The sequence below is a fragment of the Rhododendron vialii genome, chromosome 6a (assembly GCF_030253575.1).
Source record: "Rhododendron vialii isolate Sample 1 chromosome 6a, ASM3025357v1".
Lineage (NCBI taxonomy): Eukaryota > Viridiplantae > Streptophyta > Magnoliopsida > Ericales > Ericaceae > Rhododendron > Rhododendron vialii.
Window position 1 is genome coordinate 29,375,360 of NC_080562.1, and position 16,884 is coordinate 29,392,243.

General features: G+C 37.5%; 1 protein-coding gene and 1 long non-coding RNA gene across 2 annotated transcripts; one reads left to right on the plus strand and one right to left on the minus strand.

The window, feature by feature from the left end:
• Window positions 1-46: 46 nt before the first annotated feature.
• Window positions 47-3,601, minus strand: LOC131330139 (uncharacterized). Its single transcript, XR_009200979.1, has 3 exons — window positions 3,287-3,601; window positions 1,764-1,846; window positions 47-1,527 (listed from the first exon to the last, which is right to left on the minus strand). It is a non-coding gene; the product is annotated as an uncharacterized LOC131330139 (long non-coding RNA).
• A 4,930-nt stretch (window positions 3,602-8,531) lies between these two features.
• On the plus strand, window positions 8,532-10,107 carry LOC131328603 (pentatricopeptide repeat-containing protein At3g58590-like). Its single transcript, XM_058361529.1, has 2 exons — window positions 8,532-9,987; window positions 10,094-10,107. The coding sequence occupies exons 1-2, from the start codon at window positions 8,532-8,534 to the stop codon at window positions 10,105-10,107; spliced, it is 1,470 nt and encodes a 489-aa protein (XP_058217512.1).
• Window positions 10,108-16,884: the final 6,777 nt, after the last annotated feature.

Here is a 16,884-nt window from a genome sequence, read left to right on the forward strand (position 1 = left end):
AAAAGTAAAAGTTGGAAGAACAATCCTACTAACACAATCACAGTACATCCAAAGCAAAATACAACCTCCCTTGCTTTATACTTTGGTTGCAAATACAACCTCCCTTGCCATATACTTTGGTTGCCTTTGTATATAAAGAATCATACAGGAGTCCCATTTAAACCTCCACTGCATCACACAAGTTATTAGATGCAAGTTATTAGTAACTTCGATATTAACCCATGGGAAAGGGTTCGTAATATCATAATAGCCATAACTCTCCCAACAATTCCCAATTTCCTTCAAAGTTTACGAGGCCAAAACTAATCATAACAATCTCCAATATCACCAAGGGTATAATATCATTGTATTTATCGTCGCTCACCCACTTGAGAATCCACGTAGTCTCCCCGTACTTGATAATTCCCGCTACTAACACCGGATCGACATGAACGAGAACCATGAATTTTTCCACGACATTAGAATAATATAAATCGCCAAGAAAATTTGAACCACTAATCCCAGAAATGATTATCTTCCAAAGAGTAAGCAGTTGTGTTATTAGGGCCACCAAGGTGTAGCAAAAGCAACGGTGCCCATATGGCCCATAATCTATTGCTATTTGCATAATCGCCTTGGGCATCTGAGAGCTTGCCAAGAGCAATTGTTGCAACCATCAACCATTAAGTAGGCTGACCAAGCTAGGACACTAATCCATAATGATGATATATATTTTCTACGATTGCCAAATATGGAAAGAATGATTTGTAAAGCGAGACTAAGTAGAACCAGTATCTGGAGGTCCCGCACGTCCCAGAGTCTCCTCACCAATGTCGAAATCAAATCCATCTCACTCTAACATGGATCCGATTCTTAATATGGGTAAGGAGACTCTAGGATGTGTGATACCTTCGAATACTAGTTCTACTCAGTCTCACTTTACAAGTCATTCTTCCCATATTCGGCAATCGTAGAAAGTATATATCATCACCATGGATTAGTGCCCTAGTCTAGTTGGCCTACTTAATGGCGGCGGCAACAGTTGCTCTCGGCAAGCTCTCAGATGCCCAAGGCGATCATGAAAATAGCAATGGGTCATATGGGCACCGTTGCTTTTGCTACACCTTGGCGGCTCTGCTAGCATAACTGCCTACTCTTTGGAAGATAATCATTTGCAGATGAGGCGCCTTCTGAGATTCGTAGTTCAAATTTTCGTGGCGATTTATGTTATTCTAATGTCATGGAAAAACTAATACTCCGTATTCAATTTCAGCAACAGATCAATAATACCTTGCCCTTATTGCATGAATTGATCAACCAACGTACGCAAATCCTTATGCATTAAATAGCTTTGCCAACGTGATCATCATAGCCACATGTCTTCAAATTCCAAGGAAAACGAAACTGTTCTTCAATATGTATAGACTAGCGAAAAGTCAGGCACTTTCCCATTCGAAAAACCTTGTGTCCACAAGCCCTCGTGCATATTTCACTCTGATATGAACAATTTGCATGTTGAATTGTCAATGCCGATAATGCAACTCCAACCTAAACCAAGTTGGACACAAATTACGACCAAAAAAATTAAAGAGCAACAACATAAGCAAAAATCAACTCAATCCCAATTTGAAGAATTTATTAAACCCTTGCATGGTTTAATCACATTAAATCTCAATAAATTTTCTATCAGTTTACCCCTTGCTACTGTCTAGGTATACAAAAGAAACTACAAGAAATTGAAAATAAAAAGAGATCGAACGAAATAGATTTCATAGGTGGTTTACCCCACAACATAGATGATCCCACTCTCTCGGACGTTCATGAAAGCTCCCAAGTTCTTCAAATTGTTGGAACATAGAAGGAACTCCTGGAAAGGGAAAAAAGGCCACGAATTAGTTGGCATAAAGTAGTTTGATTCATACACCAAACATTAAGAAACCACCACACCAAACTTTCAGAAAGGTCGAAAGTTGGACATTATCTTTTTCACTTGATAAGCCTAGTAAATTGGCATAACTACATTACACGAAATCGGCCCATTCCAAAGCTATACTACAACAGTTTGTGTTGTGAATGATGGCCCATACTCCATAATTGTCTCGGACAATGTTCCTTTGTTCCTACTTGTTCTGCATCCCTCATGATCATTGTTGTAAAGTGCATACATTTGGTCTCCCTAATAAGCATTGCATAAGATTAACCAACAATAGCATTTCAAACTAATCACACAACACTTCTGATTAAATTGGAGTAACTGCCCCAGTCATTCCGAACCTCAAACACTAGAAAAGGAAGAGGACAAGAAAAGTAGAAGGAATAAGTAAGAGATCGTGGACTAACATAACCCAACCCAAACACAACCATTTTCTTACCTAACATCACCCGACCTAAACACAACCACTTTCACACCTAAGTTTGAAGTATACTTGACGGAAGTCAAGAATAGAAAGAAAGAAGCTGATTAGAATTAGCATGGTGGCCTTATTCATTAGAACTACCCAAACTGTAACATTCAATTGATCTATTTAAAAAGGATTGAGTGATAAAACTAAGCAAGATTTGCCAATCCTTTCATGCTCGCTCCACAATATTCCCTATAGTCCTTGCATCAAAGGCTCATCTAATCTCTGGATAGATCCCTCAAAAATCTGAGAACAATGGGTAAGAAGTTTAATCTGTCCATAGAAGTCTAACACATTCCAAAAACAGAACCAGCTGATTATATTAACCAACCTCCATGTTTTCAAGACATAAGAAAGGACCGAATAAGATGGCTAAACCAATAGATAGGCAATAACATAATAAAGATCAGACACATCTTTTGATCTACTTTTACCGCAATGATAAGGCCCAGTCCTTCAGGCAATCACTGGCTACAACGTAATGCTACGATCTACGATCGATGGAATTTTGATTGATTCTATCAAGACGGCCGGCCAGGCCCTGTCCTTGATAGTCAAAGGGGAGGGGTAAAAATGAAGGGTTGAGATCCTCTCTAGTTACTGTCTCGATAGTCTCACTTCTTTCTCACATTACAATGTATTCTTACTGGTAAGAATACCATTATTTGTCTCAGCAACTGTCCAGACAGTTACGGGAGAGGATCCGGCTCCAAAAATGAACGTGAAAACTAAAACAATCTGAAAATTTTCAGATTGGCAAAATAAACGAAGAAAAGGATTACTTTTTCGTGGAAAGCAAAAATAAGGAAGAACAAAGGGGAAAATCTAGGACAGAAAACAAAACATATTCACAAGATTGTTCCTCGAAGAAAAGAATAGCTGTTGGATCCGTGACTGACCATTACCTGTTTGATTTCTTCGGGCTTCTTCGGATCCGGTTGACACGGATCCTGGCCTCGATCGGTGTACCGCCGGCTAATCGGTAACGGAGTAGAAAGCTAAGGACTAATCGAGACAGAAATTGGGAAAAAGAGAGAGAAGCAATACGGAACAGGGATCCTCTCCGGTCCCCGGAGAGGACAGGAGAGGATCCTGGCCGTACCAATATTCAGGATTCAGCCGTCTAGGAAGAGGATGACGAAGAGGCGTGTGAACTGAGGCCACTGAGGTGTGTGTATTTATCCTGGGGGTTGGGGTTTGGTTTGGGGGGGGGGGGGGGGGGGGGGGGGGGTTAGGGGGGGGCGGGGGCGGGGGATTCGCGGAGGTTGTGAAGTGGAGAAACTTTTTCATATCTCACGTATAGGAGGGGTGATGGTCTTGTCAGTTTTTAAGTTTTTGGCTATTTTTTTAGTACATTTTGATGGTCGGCTCCGTCCATTTTATAGAGTTTGACGAAAACATTAATTTTGACAGAAATTATGTTCATCGAACTTTAATAGATATATGATCGGCATACACAAAAATTAAATAAATCGGAGAGAATAAATTCTCTCCACGAGTGGAGGAGAAGTGGGCTTTTCCTCCTAACCAATTCACTGCGACCACGTCATCAAAAGTACAAAACTAGTTGTACAATAACATATGATTAAGAAAATTAAAGTGTTCCAATTTTCAATTCGTTTGAATCGCTGAAAATATTTTTTTTCTGATCATTTTATCTTAAAAGCTTCTAATTAATTTTTTTCTCTAAAGCTCTCATAATTAAATTTCTACTCTTTATTTGGGATCTTATGGAGCAGAAATTTAATTATGAAAGTACTAGAGATAAAATTTAATTATGACCATTTAGAATAATATAATAAAAAATAAGATTTTCGCAATGGTTCAAACGGATTAAAAATTGGAGTACTTAATTTTTTTAGACTGTTTATATATTTAAAAAATAGAGTTAAAAATTAAGTATTTCAATTTTCAATCCGTTTGAACCGGTGCGAAGATGTTGTTTTGCTGATCATATTATTCTAAAATGTCATAATTAAATTTTATCTCTAAGGCTATCATAATTAAGTTTCTGCTCTTTATTTGGGACTCCATGGAGCAAAAACTTAATTATGGGAGTCCTAGAGACAAAATTTAACTATAACCCTTTGGAATAATATGATCAGAAAAATAAGATCTTCGCAACGGTTCTAACGGGTTGAAAATTGGAGCAATTAATTTTTGAAAAATGATTTTCACACTTCCTTTTAACCATCCACACTTTTCTTTTTTGTTTTTATCAAAACGAATTTAAAATAGCGTCCTTGAATATGTAAAAAAGTGTATTGAATAAAGGGCAAGATAGTAAATTCAAGTTGATAAAAACCAAAAAAAAAAGAATGTGAATTATAAAAAGGAGAGTGAAAATCATTTCCCTAATTTTTTTAGTCATGTTATCTTCCAATTTCTAGCAATTAGAACACATGTTTTTACCGAAGGAGTAGTTAGTTTCCCCAGTTAAGAGTAAGTCCAAATCAAAGCACATGATTCTACAATTGGTTTTGTACTTTTGATGACGTGGGCAGGAAATTGGTTTGGAGGAAAAGCCCACTTCTCCTCTCCTGCAGAGATAATTTATTCTCTAAATTGGAACCCAATTTTTTGTTTTTTTGCATATCGAAAAATGGCCAAAAAATTACTCCAAAATCAGGCCAAAGGAGATACCGTTACCCCTCCTATACTTGGGATATATATACAAGTTTCTCTGTAAAGTGGCTATACGTATAGGGTTTTTGACTTTTTGAAACTTGTGTTTGCTAGAGTTGGAAGGATACGTGTTTTTTTTTTTTTTTCACTCGATAGATGTCTAGTTTACTCAACGTTGAAGTCTAGACTGCTCAATGATGGAAAGGGGTACTGCTAAGCGGCATATCGGTGGGGGGATTAAGAGATGCTATCAAGCGAAGGTGCTTGGCATTAGTGCCGAGCATCCAATCTGATCGTTCATCTCGATAATCAACGACTCAGATCTTTGCTGAGCAATCGACAGTTCAAATTTGTATGTATTCAAATTCAATTCAGTCGGATGCCGCTCAACACCTCGCTTGGCACGAGGGTGCTCGGCAGCACCATCACACCAAACACTCACTCTCCTCTCACATTTTATATGAAAAGATGTGAGTAGTGTCATTGAGCTACAAACCGTTGGCCTGTAAGGTTACGTTTGAGAGAGGGGTTTTTTATTTTTGGGAACTTGTGTTTCCCACTTTTTGATGTCTGAAACGGCTCAGCTTGTTTTGATGGAAAGCAATTGAACGGTGAGGATTTGGACAGATCAATATGTTAAGAAAAATGCTAAGTGCAAAAAAAATGTACCCAGAAGTTACCTCAAAATGGCAAATCATTAGATCAAGATCTGACAGCTTTAAATAGGATTGATGAAGGCTTTTTGTTAACAAGTTTGTTAAAGGGTTATGGAAGTCGGATACTCCGTGTGACTTTTGCCAGGATTTCTGATATAGAAATCTGGGTGGGGTTATAGAAATCTGGGTGCGGTTATATCCGATTTTTTTTTTTTACTTTTTGCTACTCAGGCCTCGGGGGATAAAATTTGAACACACCTCCTTATTTATTTTAATTAAATGCAATGTATTATAAGAGAATAACATATTTTATAAAACAGAAAATAAATACTTAAAAAATAAAAACCTCAGCGGAACGGGCCTCAATCAAATTGAAAACAAAGAAAAAGGAAAAATAACGGCCCATGACGTGTTTTGATAATTAATACCCGTCAAGGACAAGCTAAAAACATTTATTAATACTGAAAATGTCCTTAGCGGGTATTAATTATCAAAATACGTTCCGGGCCGTCATTTTGCCAAAGAGGAAGGAAAATGATGGCCCAGAACTTGTTTTGATAATTAATAGACGCCAAAGACAAGCTAAGAATATTTATTAATGCTAAGAACATTACCCAACTGGGTTTTTGTCGAGCCCTGCTATGGGTATACCATTTGGTGTACACCGCCTTCTACGGAACCCACTTAGGAGTCCCACACGAATGATCGGCTCTGCTCAATTTTTAAAAAATATTTTTTAATCATTATTATTAAAAATCAGCTTTGTGGGTTATCGGTAAAGGCTTGATTGATTCTATGCCCAATCTTCTGTCATCAAATTGGATGTAGAATCAATCAAGCATTTATCAATATTCAACGGAGCTGATCTTTTACATGGTACTTAAAAAAATATTTTGAAAAAGTTGAGTTGCTCAGATTATTTGTATGAAATCACTTAATGGGTCTTGTAGAAAGCAGTGTACGTTTAGTGTACACTAAATGATGTACGCATAGTTTTATTGGTTTTTGTCTTGCATATTTTAAAAGGGGAAAAAACCATTTATAATACTATTATCTCCCAGCTTGTCCCTCTCTCCTCAATCCTTTTCTTGAAGAAGAAGAAAAGAAAAAGAAAAAGAGAAAGAGAAAGGAAAAAGAAAAAGAAATAGTATTTTAATAAATAATAGATAAAATGAGAGTATTATTGTAGTGTTAAAAGAAATATGTGTAGCTAAAATGTAAAAAGTGTTTTTTTTTTTTTTGATCCGTAAAAAGTGTATTATTGATTAGCAATTTTACCTATCAATACCTATCAAATAGTGCAGTAAGTGTACACACAGATTATTTACACACAAATCTTGCATAGGTCATGATGTGGGGCCCACTACGGGTTCCACATAAATAATCCGAGCTGTTCATTAAATGCAAAATATTTTTCCAAGTAGTCTTTGCAAAAAATCAGCTCAATCCAATACCTATAAGAGATCAATCTAATCATCTAACGTTTCATTCTCCGAGAATCTTAATGAAAAATTGGATGATTGGATCGAGTATCTATAGGTATCGGATTAAGCTGATTTTTTGTAGGGGCCCTTGAAAAAATGTTTTACATTTAATGAATAGCTCGGATCTTTTGTGTGAGACCTGTAGTGGGCCCCACACCGTGATCTATGCACGATTTGTATGCAAAAGTCTATGTGTGTAGCAGTGTTGCAAATAGTGTGCATGCTCTCACGGCAAGCGTTCAATTTAAGACCAACTAAATAAGTACCACTCTTATCTAGGTCAGGTCAATCGAATCTATTGAGACAACTATACCCTTTCACCTATTTCCATGTATAACCTTTTTATTTTCATAATTTCATTCCTACATTTTTTCAACTTTCAAAGTTATCACATCCGAAACCAAAACGTACCGATGGGATCATATGTGGGTTCTATTTTAGAGTTTCGCACAAACAATTCAAATGGTTCATTATTTATTAAATAATTTTATGAGTTTACTAATAAAATTTCATATTGATCCGATTAATATAAGTAATTGATCCAATATTTAATTTTTCTTTGGGTATAATTAAGATCCTATATTATTTTTTGGTTAAATAAGATCTCATATTCTCTTACCTTTTATCGAAGCTGAAAGTTTACATAGCCAATTGTTGTCACCAAAGTAATGAAAGTATTAGTGTGACTTTAAACAATACGTATACGTAAACACAGTCCATTGTTGGCCGCCTAGTCTGCATGAGAAAGGCAGCTTCATCAAGGTCTGTACATCTGCTTTTCAACTTAACCAAAACCCTTTCCATATCTCCACCAAATCTCCTCACATTCCCCCTTCAACATTGTCATTCTCAACATACAATCACTCCTCTGCTCTTCCATGGACAATTCCATCACCAACGTATTCTTCTTCACCTACTCAAAGAATTCCCAAGAATCAGGTCACTCGACGCCACCAAGTCTCTCCACGCACTCGCCATTACGACAGGCTGGAATTGCCCACAACCCATCTTCCTTAACAACAATATTATCTCGGCCTACGCATCGTTTGGTGAGCTATTTCTTGCTCGCAAGGTGTCTGATGAAATGCCTCGACGAAACACTGTCTCATATAATACCATGATTGGTTGTTATAGCCGTTGTGGGGATGCAGAGGAAGCTTGGAAATTGTTTTCTGAGATGAGGTTGTGTGGGTATGAGCCCACCCAATTCACGTTCGGGGGTCTTTTGTCGTGCCAGTCTTTGGATCTCTATAGAGGGTTTTACTTGCAAGCATTGGTACTGAAGAGTGGGTTGCTTTACCCTGATGCTTTTTGCAGGGACTGCATTGTTGGGTCAGTTCGGGAAGCATGGGTGCTTAGACGAATGTCTTAAAGCTTTTGAAGACATGCCTCGGAAGAATTTGGTTACGTGGAACACAATGATGTCTTTGTTTGGCCATCATGGGTTTGCTGAAGAGTCAATAGTTATGTTCCGCGAGATCATGAAGACGGAATGGGCGTTGACAGAATATTCTTATGTTGGTGTGTTATCAGGATTTTTGTGGGAGCAGGACCTAGAATTAAGAGAGCAAGTACATGGTTTATTGGTGAAAAATGGGTTGGTTTGCAATGTTTTGGTTCTAAATTCTTTGCTCAATATGTATGTAAAGTGCTCTGGGCCATGCATAGCTGAGAAAGTATTTGGGGAGGCTTCTATCCGGGATGTTGTGTCTTGGAATACAATAATTGGTGCACTGACAAAAAGTGAGAGTCCAGGTAAAGCGCTTGAGCTCTATTTGAAAATGTGTATTGATGGAGTCTGGCCTAACAGGACAACATTTGTTAGTGTTATTAACTCCTGTACCAGATCAGAGAATCTGATGTATGGAAAACTGATCCATGGTATGGCAATTAAACACATGTTAGATCGTGATATATTTGTAGGTAGTGCATTGGTTGATTTATATGCTAAAACTGATTGGTTGGGGGATGCACAGGGTTGTTTCGATGATATAGATGAGAAGAATGTGGTTTCTTGGAACGCTTTAATTTGGGGGTACTTGCAGAAATGCTGTTTCTCCCCTGTTCAGCTGCTGTGTGAAATGATTCAATTCGGTTGTCAGCTAAATGAGTTATCATTTTCTACTCTACTCAAGTCATCCGACACTGTAGAGTTGCAGCAGCTTCATTCTTTGATAATAAAAATGGGTTACCACGGGAATGAGTATGTATCATGCTCTCTCATTACCTCGTATGCCAAAAGTGGTCTGATATCCGATGCCTTGATTTTAGTTCCTGCTAATGACACACAACTTCCTGTTGTCCCATCTAATGTGATTGCTGGAATTTACAATAGGACAGGCCAATATCATAAGACACAAGAATTGTATTCTCTACTTGAGGAACCGGACATTGTATCTTGGAACATCTTGATTGCAGCTTGCTCCCGCAATGGCGATAACAAGGAGGCTTTTGAACTTCTTGGACACATGCGGGTGGCTCAGATTCATCCTGACAAGTATACTTATGTTAGCCTCTTGAGTGTTTGCACTAGCCTTTGCAATCTAGCTTTGGGTAGTTTGCTCCATGGTCTCATCATAAAAACGGATTCCAAACGTTGCGACACATTTGTTTCCAACATAATTATAGACATGTATGGAAAATGTGGGAGCCTCGAGAGTTGTCTGAAAATATTCGACGAAATGGCAGATAGAAATCTTATCTCATGGACTGTTGTAATTTCAACACTAGGGCTTCATGGTCAATCATACAAGGCATTACAAATGTTCAGAGAAATGGAAGCAGTTGGTTTTATGCCAGATAGAGTTGCTTTTCTTGCTGTGCTTTCAGCATGCAGACATGGTGGGTTGGTGAAAGAAGGAAAGCAACTTTTTGGGGAAATGAATATGACTTACAGGAATGAACCAGACTTCAATCACTATCAACTTATGGTGGACTTATTGACTAGATATGGAGATCTGAAGGAAGCAGAGCGATTAATTCTTGGTAGGGCTGCAAACGAGCCGACCCGAGCCGAGCCGAGTTTTAGAGTGTTCGAGCTCGGCTAGGCAAAAATTTAGTTGGCTCGAGCTCGGCTCGAGCTCGTGACGAGCTGCAGGACTCGAGCTCGAGCTCGGCTCGATATGTATTTACGGAGCTCGAGCTCGGCTCGTTCGGCACGTTTATGAAACAAATATATATAAATATATATATAAATATATATAATATAATCGAGCTCGCGAGCCAATTCGAGCCGAGTTTCGACTAGCTCGAGCTCGGCTCGTTTATGAAACGAGCCCAGGACTCGAGCTCGAGCTCGTTCGTTTTTGTCTTGAACCGAGCCGAGCCGAGCCGTTATCGAGCCGAGCTCCGAGCCGCTCGCGAGCGGCTCGGATCGTTTGCAGCCCTAATTCTTGGCATGCCTTTCCCTCCAAAATGCCTTGATATGGTGTAGATTTCTTGAAGCCTGTAACAGACAGCGAGATGCAGAGAATCTAGAAGTGGATAATGTAAACTTGGAATCGAGCCGGTGAGCTTGTGTACCGTTGTGTCAAGATATTGACACTTCTCTTTACGCAGGCAGATAGTGTTCATTCGTGCATTCTTTGGTCTTCTGTTAATTTCTGAGCCAGGTATTGATTTATTGAACTTCTAAAAATAAACCACCATGAAAATTAATGACCCATGACATCGGTTACAGATATTTATAGCGTATAAACCATGCACTGTGCATAATCTTCATTATTTGGCCAATTGAGCAATAATGCTTCTTGTCGTTCTAGCAACATTTATGGTTGTCATTTGTATATCTCCAGCCATTATGTCAAATTTGAAGATACCAAATTTATTTGAAGGTTTATGGGAAATCTGACATCTCCAAATTTGACACCAACAAACCTCCATCTCCAACCTTGATGTCAAATTCAAAGTACTAAACTACAAAACACCTACTTTTTGAATTCCAAAAAGCCAAAAGTAGATTTGGTGTGAGGAGTCAAATTTGAAGCAAATGGTGTATAGCCAAATCAACGTTGGATTTGACACTCTATTTGGCATCAGGGTGGGATCAAATGAGGATGCCAAAAGTTACCGTTTCTACTCCACGTAGGATTTGAACCATGGGTTGGAGATGCTCTAATTATCCGGAATCAGATATGGAAAACATAGTCTCAAAGCTTCTTACCAAAGTATGTGAGATAGAGTGAGTATGCTTTTTTGTACTACTTGTACCTTGGAATTAAAGGTTCCTTACCTTGTTCAAAATCTATGACTTGCAAAGAATTACTTTCAATTAAGACATGACATCTCCGGGATGTCTTTTCTTTGAGCTGAATCAACCTCTCAGTCGGCTGTGCAGTAGTCAGCTGCCTTCATGGTGTGCTAGTCTGGCATCTCCAAGTAAGTGAATTTATCCGTACAGAATTAAGTGTGCAGGAGAATTGTTTAAACTTTCCCATTTTGAACCAAAGCTGGAAAGCAATGAATACAGATAAACAGATAAACTTGGGACGGGATATCTTTTCATGATGTCCACTTGCGCCAATGTCTGACGCTGTCACTTATTCATTCCATTTTTGGAGCACAAGCTGATGAGCTACTACGTGCAATCTATTGTGGCTTAATGTAATCTCCAACTTGTTCCAACCTGTTGCTTTCAATTACCCGTCATTTGAACTGCTGAGTGATGTTTGCCCAAGTTTGAGAAACAGATAAACTTGGGACGGGAAAGGGAAGAGAAATGAAGAAAAAAAAAACGATAGGTGTTTCCCGTTTATACATACTGAATAATTGCAGGAAATGGAGGGTGCTATCATAATTGTTTCCTTTAAGGATTTATGTATCTTGAAAGATGATACTTTGTCTTCTTCTTTTTTTTTTTTTGCAAGAACTTCCTTTAAACTGAATAGATGGTGGAAAATTAAATATTGCTAATTTCTTTTTCGTTCATTTTTTCCTCTGGCTCATATTTCTCGAGAATCATTGTCCTATGCAATGTTGTGGATAATCAACCAAAGCCTTAGGTGAAATGTAGTAATTAATAAGGATTCATGTAACTTCACTAGCAGGGACCGCTCTTCTTTGCTAATAACTCGATCACAGGCACACTTGTATGTACCAATTACCAGATATGCTAATTTGCTAACTTGCTCAGATAGTTAATATAATCTCCGCCTGCACAGAAATCAATCATTTTTCCTTAATTGTTCACGGATTCATGAAATCTCCACTAGCACCACCATCTCTTAGCCCTGTATGGGTAGTCATTTGTTTCAACTTTGTTACTCGAGTAACACAAGACACTCTACTTCATTCTCATTTCTTTCTACCAGGAATGGGTTACCCTACTGCAGCAAAGACACTAGTCGTGCTCTGGACACTTTCCGTCAGTTAGCAAGCACGTCTTCTCAAGCATAACATGGTCGAAAGTCTTCATTCTTCCAAATATTACGGTTCATATCTCCCAACAGTGGAGACGAAGTCTGTATCGCATGGAAAGGTATTTCAAGACAGAACGACTCCTTCGGAACCAGATCCCAAGCAGTGAGCACCATGATTGTCTGAATCCACGATTAGTAACCAAGATTTTGGTTTAACGGGCGTAATTGGGGGATTATACGTTTCGTCAAACAATATTGTGTCTAAAGCAAGAGACTGCACAAATAAAGCTCCACAGCTGATTCTGATTTTGTTTTATGAATTTGGTAGATGAGATAGAATTTTCTGCCTCCTTTTTCTATTGTCTTTATTGTGGTATGAACTCGTTGCGCTCATGTTGGCTGTTCTTATGGTCCCCATTTGAAAGGAAATTGCAAATTGTTGATGAGAACAAAATATATATTTTTATTTTTATTTTTTCTAAAAACTGAACGAGATATGAATCACAAAATAGTATTTGCTCCTGAACAAGGTATGAAATTATGAAGGATGAAATAGTCAATGTTTTCCCCTGGTATCAGCTCAAAGACTATTTCACAAGTCATCTTGTGCAGTTTGGAGCCGCATTGGAGAAAGTGACAGCATAGTCTTATGGAGTATTTTGTTCTGTTTTGTTTTTGTTTTGCGTTTTGCTTCCAACCCCTAGGGCCTGCTTGGATGTAGGTAAAAAATAGGGGGTAAAAAATATGAAGGGGAGATAAGATAATAAGGGGTATTAATTTTGATGGGTTGGTCCATATCGATTTGATGTTTATGGAGGGGGGATAAAATAGTATGTGGTTTGGATGATGTATTAAATAGAGGGATAAAATTTGACTTTGTTTGGATGGTTTATAAAATGGGGGATAAGAAGGGGTGAATGATGGAAAAAGCTGTCAAATGACTATTTTGCCCATGTATAGTGTTAAATTTGATTATGTATTAAAATAAGTATATAAATTCAAAAATCAATATATTTAATCAATTTTGGACTATTAGAAGTATAAAAAAAATTAATTAATTAAGAAATGTCTATCCTAAAAAATTTATATTAAATTTTTTTTAATTAATGTTTCGTATTTATCATTTTTTTTGATAAAATCAATTCATTTAATCTATAAAATGTTTAAGCCTTATAAATTCATTTAATCTAGATAATGTTCATTGAGGGAGATGCAATTTTAATTGTTCAGAAAAATGAAAACATTTTTTTGGAAAGTGATTTTTTAAGGAATTTGATTTTGACGATTGTGTTAGAATGAATTTTCATTATGTTGTTAAAGATGCTAATGTTAATCTAATTAGCTTTTGGAGATAAAATGTTAGTTTCAACCTCTTTAAACAGTTTATATATTAGTAAAAAATATGGTTAAAAAATTAAGTGTTCCAAATTTCAATCCGTTTCAACCGGTGGAAAGATTTTAGTTTTCTGATCATTTTATCCTGAATGGTCATCATTAAATTTTGACTCTAGGGCTCTTGTTGATTAGCCCTAAGAAAATCATAGAACTAAATATCTCTTAGGGCTAACTAACGAAAGCTCTAGAGCCAAAAATTAATTATGACCCTTTATGATAAAATGATTAGAGAAATAGGATCTTCATACCGGTTCAAACGGATTGAAAATTAGAGCACTTAATTTTTTAACCATATTTTTAAATATATAAACTGTCTAAAAAGGTTAAAAAATTAAGTGTTCCAAATTTCAATCCATTTTAACTGGTGGAAAGATTTTAGTTTTCTGATTATTTTATCCTAAATGGTCATAATTAAATTTTGATTCTATGGCTCTCGTTAATTAGCCCTAAGAGATATTTGATTTCAGACTTTCTTAGGGCTAATCAACGAGAGCCCTAGAGTCAAAATTTAATTATGACTATTTAGGATAAAATGATCGAAAAATTAAAATCTTTCCACCGGTTCAAAACGGATTGAAAATTGGAACACTTCTTTTTTTACACCATTTATATATTAAAAAATATAGTTAAAAAATTAAGTGTTCCAATTTTCAATCTGTTTGAACCAGTGATAAAATCTTATTTTTTTGATCATTTTATCTTAAATGGTCATAATGGATTTTTGGCTCTAAGGCCTTTCAATGAGCACCCTAAGAGAGCCCTAAAACTAAATAAGGAGTCTTAGGATAGGTTTGAATGGAAATTATGATTTTGAGTAGAATGGAGAGTAGAAGTTGGTTAAATGGTGGATGGAAAAAGGGGATAATGAAGGGTATTTTCTTCCACAAAACACCCTTCCACAAGGGGATTATTTTTGGGGACCTCAAGAGGAGCCCAAAACTAAGACCCTACAATTCCTATACAATCCCTACAACTGGGGAAAACGAAAAGGGGTGAAAAATAATAGGGAAACAAATTGGGTTGCCAAACGGGGAAAAACAGGTGGGCCCCTCCCCATATACCCCTTCTAATTTTTCCCCTCCTCTTTTCGCTTCATCCAAGCAGGGCCCTAATAAGTTAGGGCCGGCCTTGTTGTGATACTATTTCCTAGGGGTGAAAATTTAATTGACCACCCCCAAACGATTGAGAAAAACCGATAGGAATTATCGGAATTTGGTCGGTATCGATTTTTGAGGTAGAAAATTTTGAATTTTAATTCGATTCCTGTTGCTTGAAATTTCACCCGAACCTGACCCAAAAAACATAGTACTAACATATATACCCCGGTTTGAACCCAACATGGTATTTTTGGTTGTCTTGGCCAAGTTTTGGACCTCCAGCCCATTTATTTTAAGAAATAGTATATAGTACCATTTTTTGTTCATTATTTTTGTTTTTGTATTTGGTCCCAAAAATATGGGCAAAAGTGTTTTGAGCCCAACCCAAAACAACTGAAAAATCTGAACTCCCCGACCGGACCGAACGACCTCGAACCAATTTGGTCGTCCCATTGTCTTGGTCAGGGTTTTACATATTCTCCCTGAATTGATCGGTTCGGCCTCACCCTACTACTATTTACTAGTATGAAAGCTAAGTTGTTTTTCAAAAATAATCTAAAAAAAATAAGTATAACAAATCCTCAACCAAGCAAATTTTTATTAAATTTCTCAAAAAGTGATCATAAATAACGCAAAGGACAAAAGTAAACACATAGAATGTATAGATTGTGTCACACCCTCGATTTTTAACATAAATATAAATGATTTCCATAAATAAAATCTCGCCATAATTTGTACGATAACCAAAATGAAGTAGCGTTCCCAAAATATTACATCTTCGGCTCCGAGGCCCAAATTAACGCAAGTACTGAATATTCAAGAGTTAAAGGTTACAATATTCCATAGTCAAAAGATTTACTATAAAGTTACAAATACATCTTCAAAGAGATTTACAAAGATGCCTAAGTAACTCCTCAATCGATAGCTTTCAAAATAATGATCACATCCAAGCATTCCAAGCATGCACGCTATTGTCCTGTATTAGTACCTGAAAATGATAATAGGCTTGAGCTACACTAGCCCAGTAGGAAATTCTACGCTAACATTATATGCAAGAGAAATGCAAGGATGATCACAAGGAAGAACGAGATACAGACCACACAATAGGCAATAACCGAGGCTTAACAATCCGACAAACTCAGTATGAAATTTGGTATACACCTCAATCTTTAACCGTTTCACTCTCCATGTGTCCAATATCGCTTCACGTTAAGTGTCATGAGCCGAAGCTCCTGCCGGGCTAATTATGGGACCCCGATATCCCCTGCCAAGCGCCCACCGAGAAGGTTAGGCCTTGAGTGATCATTATGAGCATAAGCTCCTGCCAGGCTAATTATGGGACCCTGATATCCCCTGCCAGGCACCCACCCGTCGATGGGCCCCAAATGTTCTCGTTGTGTCGATAAGTGTCCAAAAATCTCTTACTCACATAACGTGTCATTTCAATTTAATCAAAGTCCATATGGAAATCAACGTCCAACTATACCAAACAAGGGGCGAGGGTTGCAAAGATACTCAACGAACTCAACGAATATGATCGATAGTGTTATGGAGTGATTTGGTGACGTTTGGAACAAGTTAGAAGCGATCGGGGGTCAAGACAATGGAGTCGGAACAAGAAACAAAACTTAGCCTTAAGGCATTGAAGTATAGATACTATGAATTTCAGTATCTATACAACAGGCCTTAAAAACTTCCAGAGACCGATTGTATCGATACTGATTTAATCAGTATCGATACGACAGTAACCTAAGCCGTTCCAGAGATTCCTGTATCGATACTGAGAAGAGCAGTATCGATACAAATGGGTGTTCGAGCAAATTTTCTGCAGACTTCAAGAAATCCAACCACAACAACAACAACAACAATAGACACGATTTCAAGCAAGG

Excerpts from the sequence above, each read along its gene's own strand:
- LOC131328603 (XM_058361529.1), top strand. The coding sequence starts at position 8,532 with ATGCCTCGGAAGAATTTGGTTACGTGGAACACAATGATGTCTTTGTTT.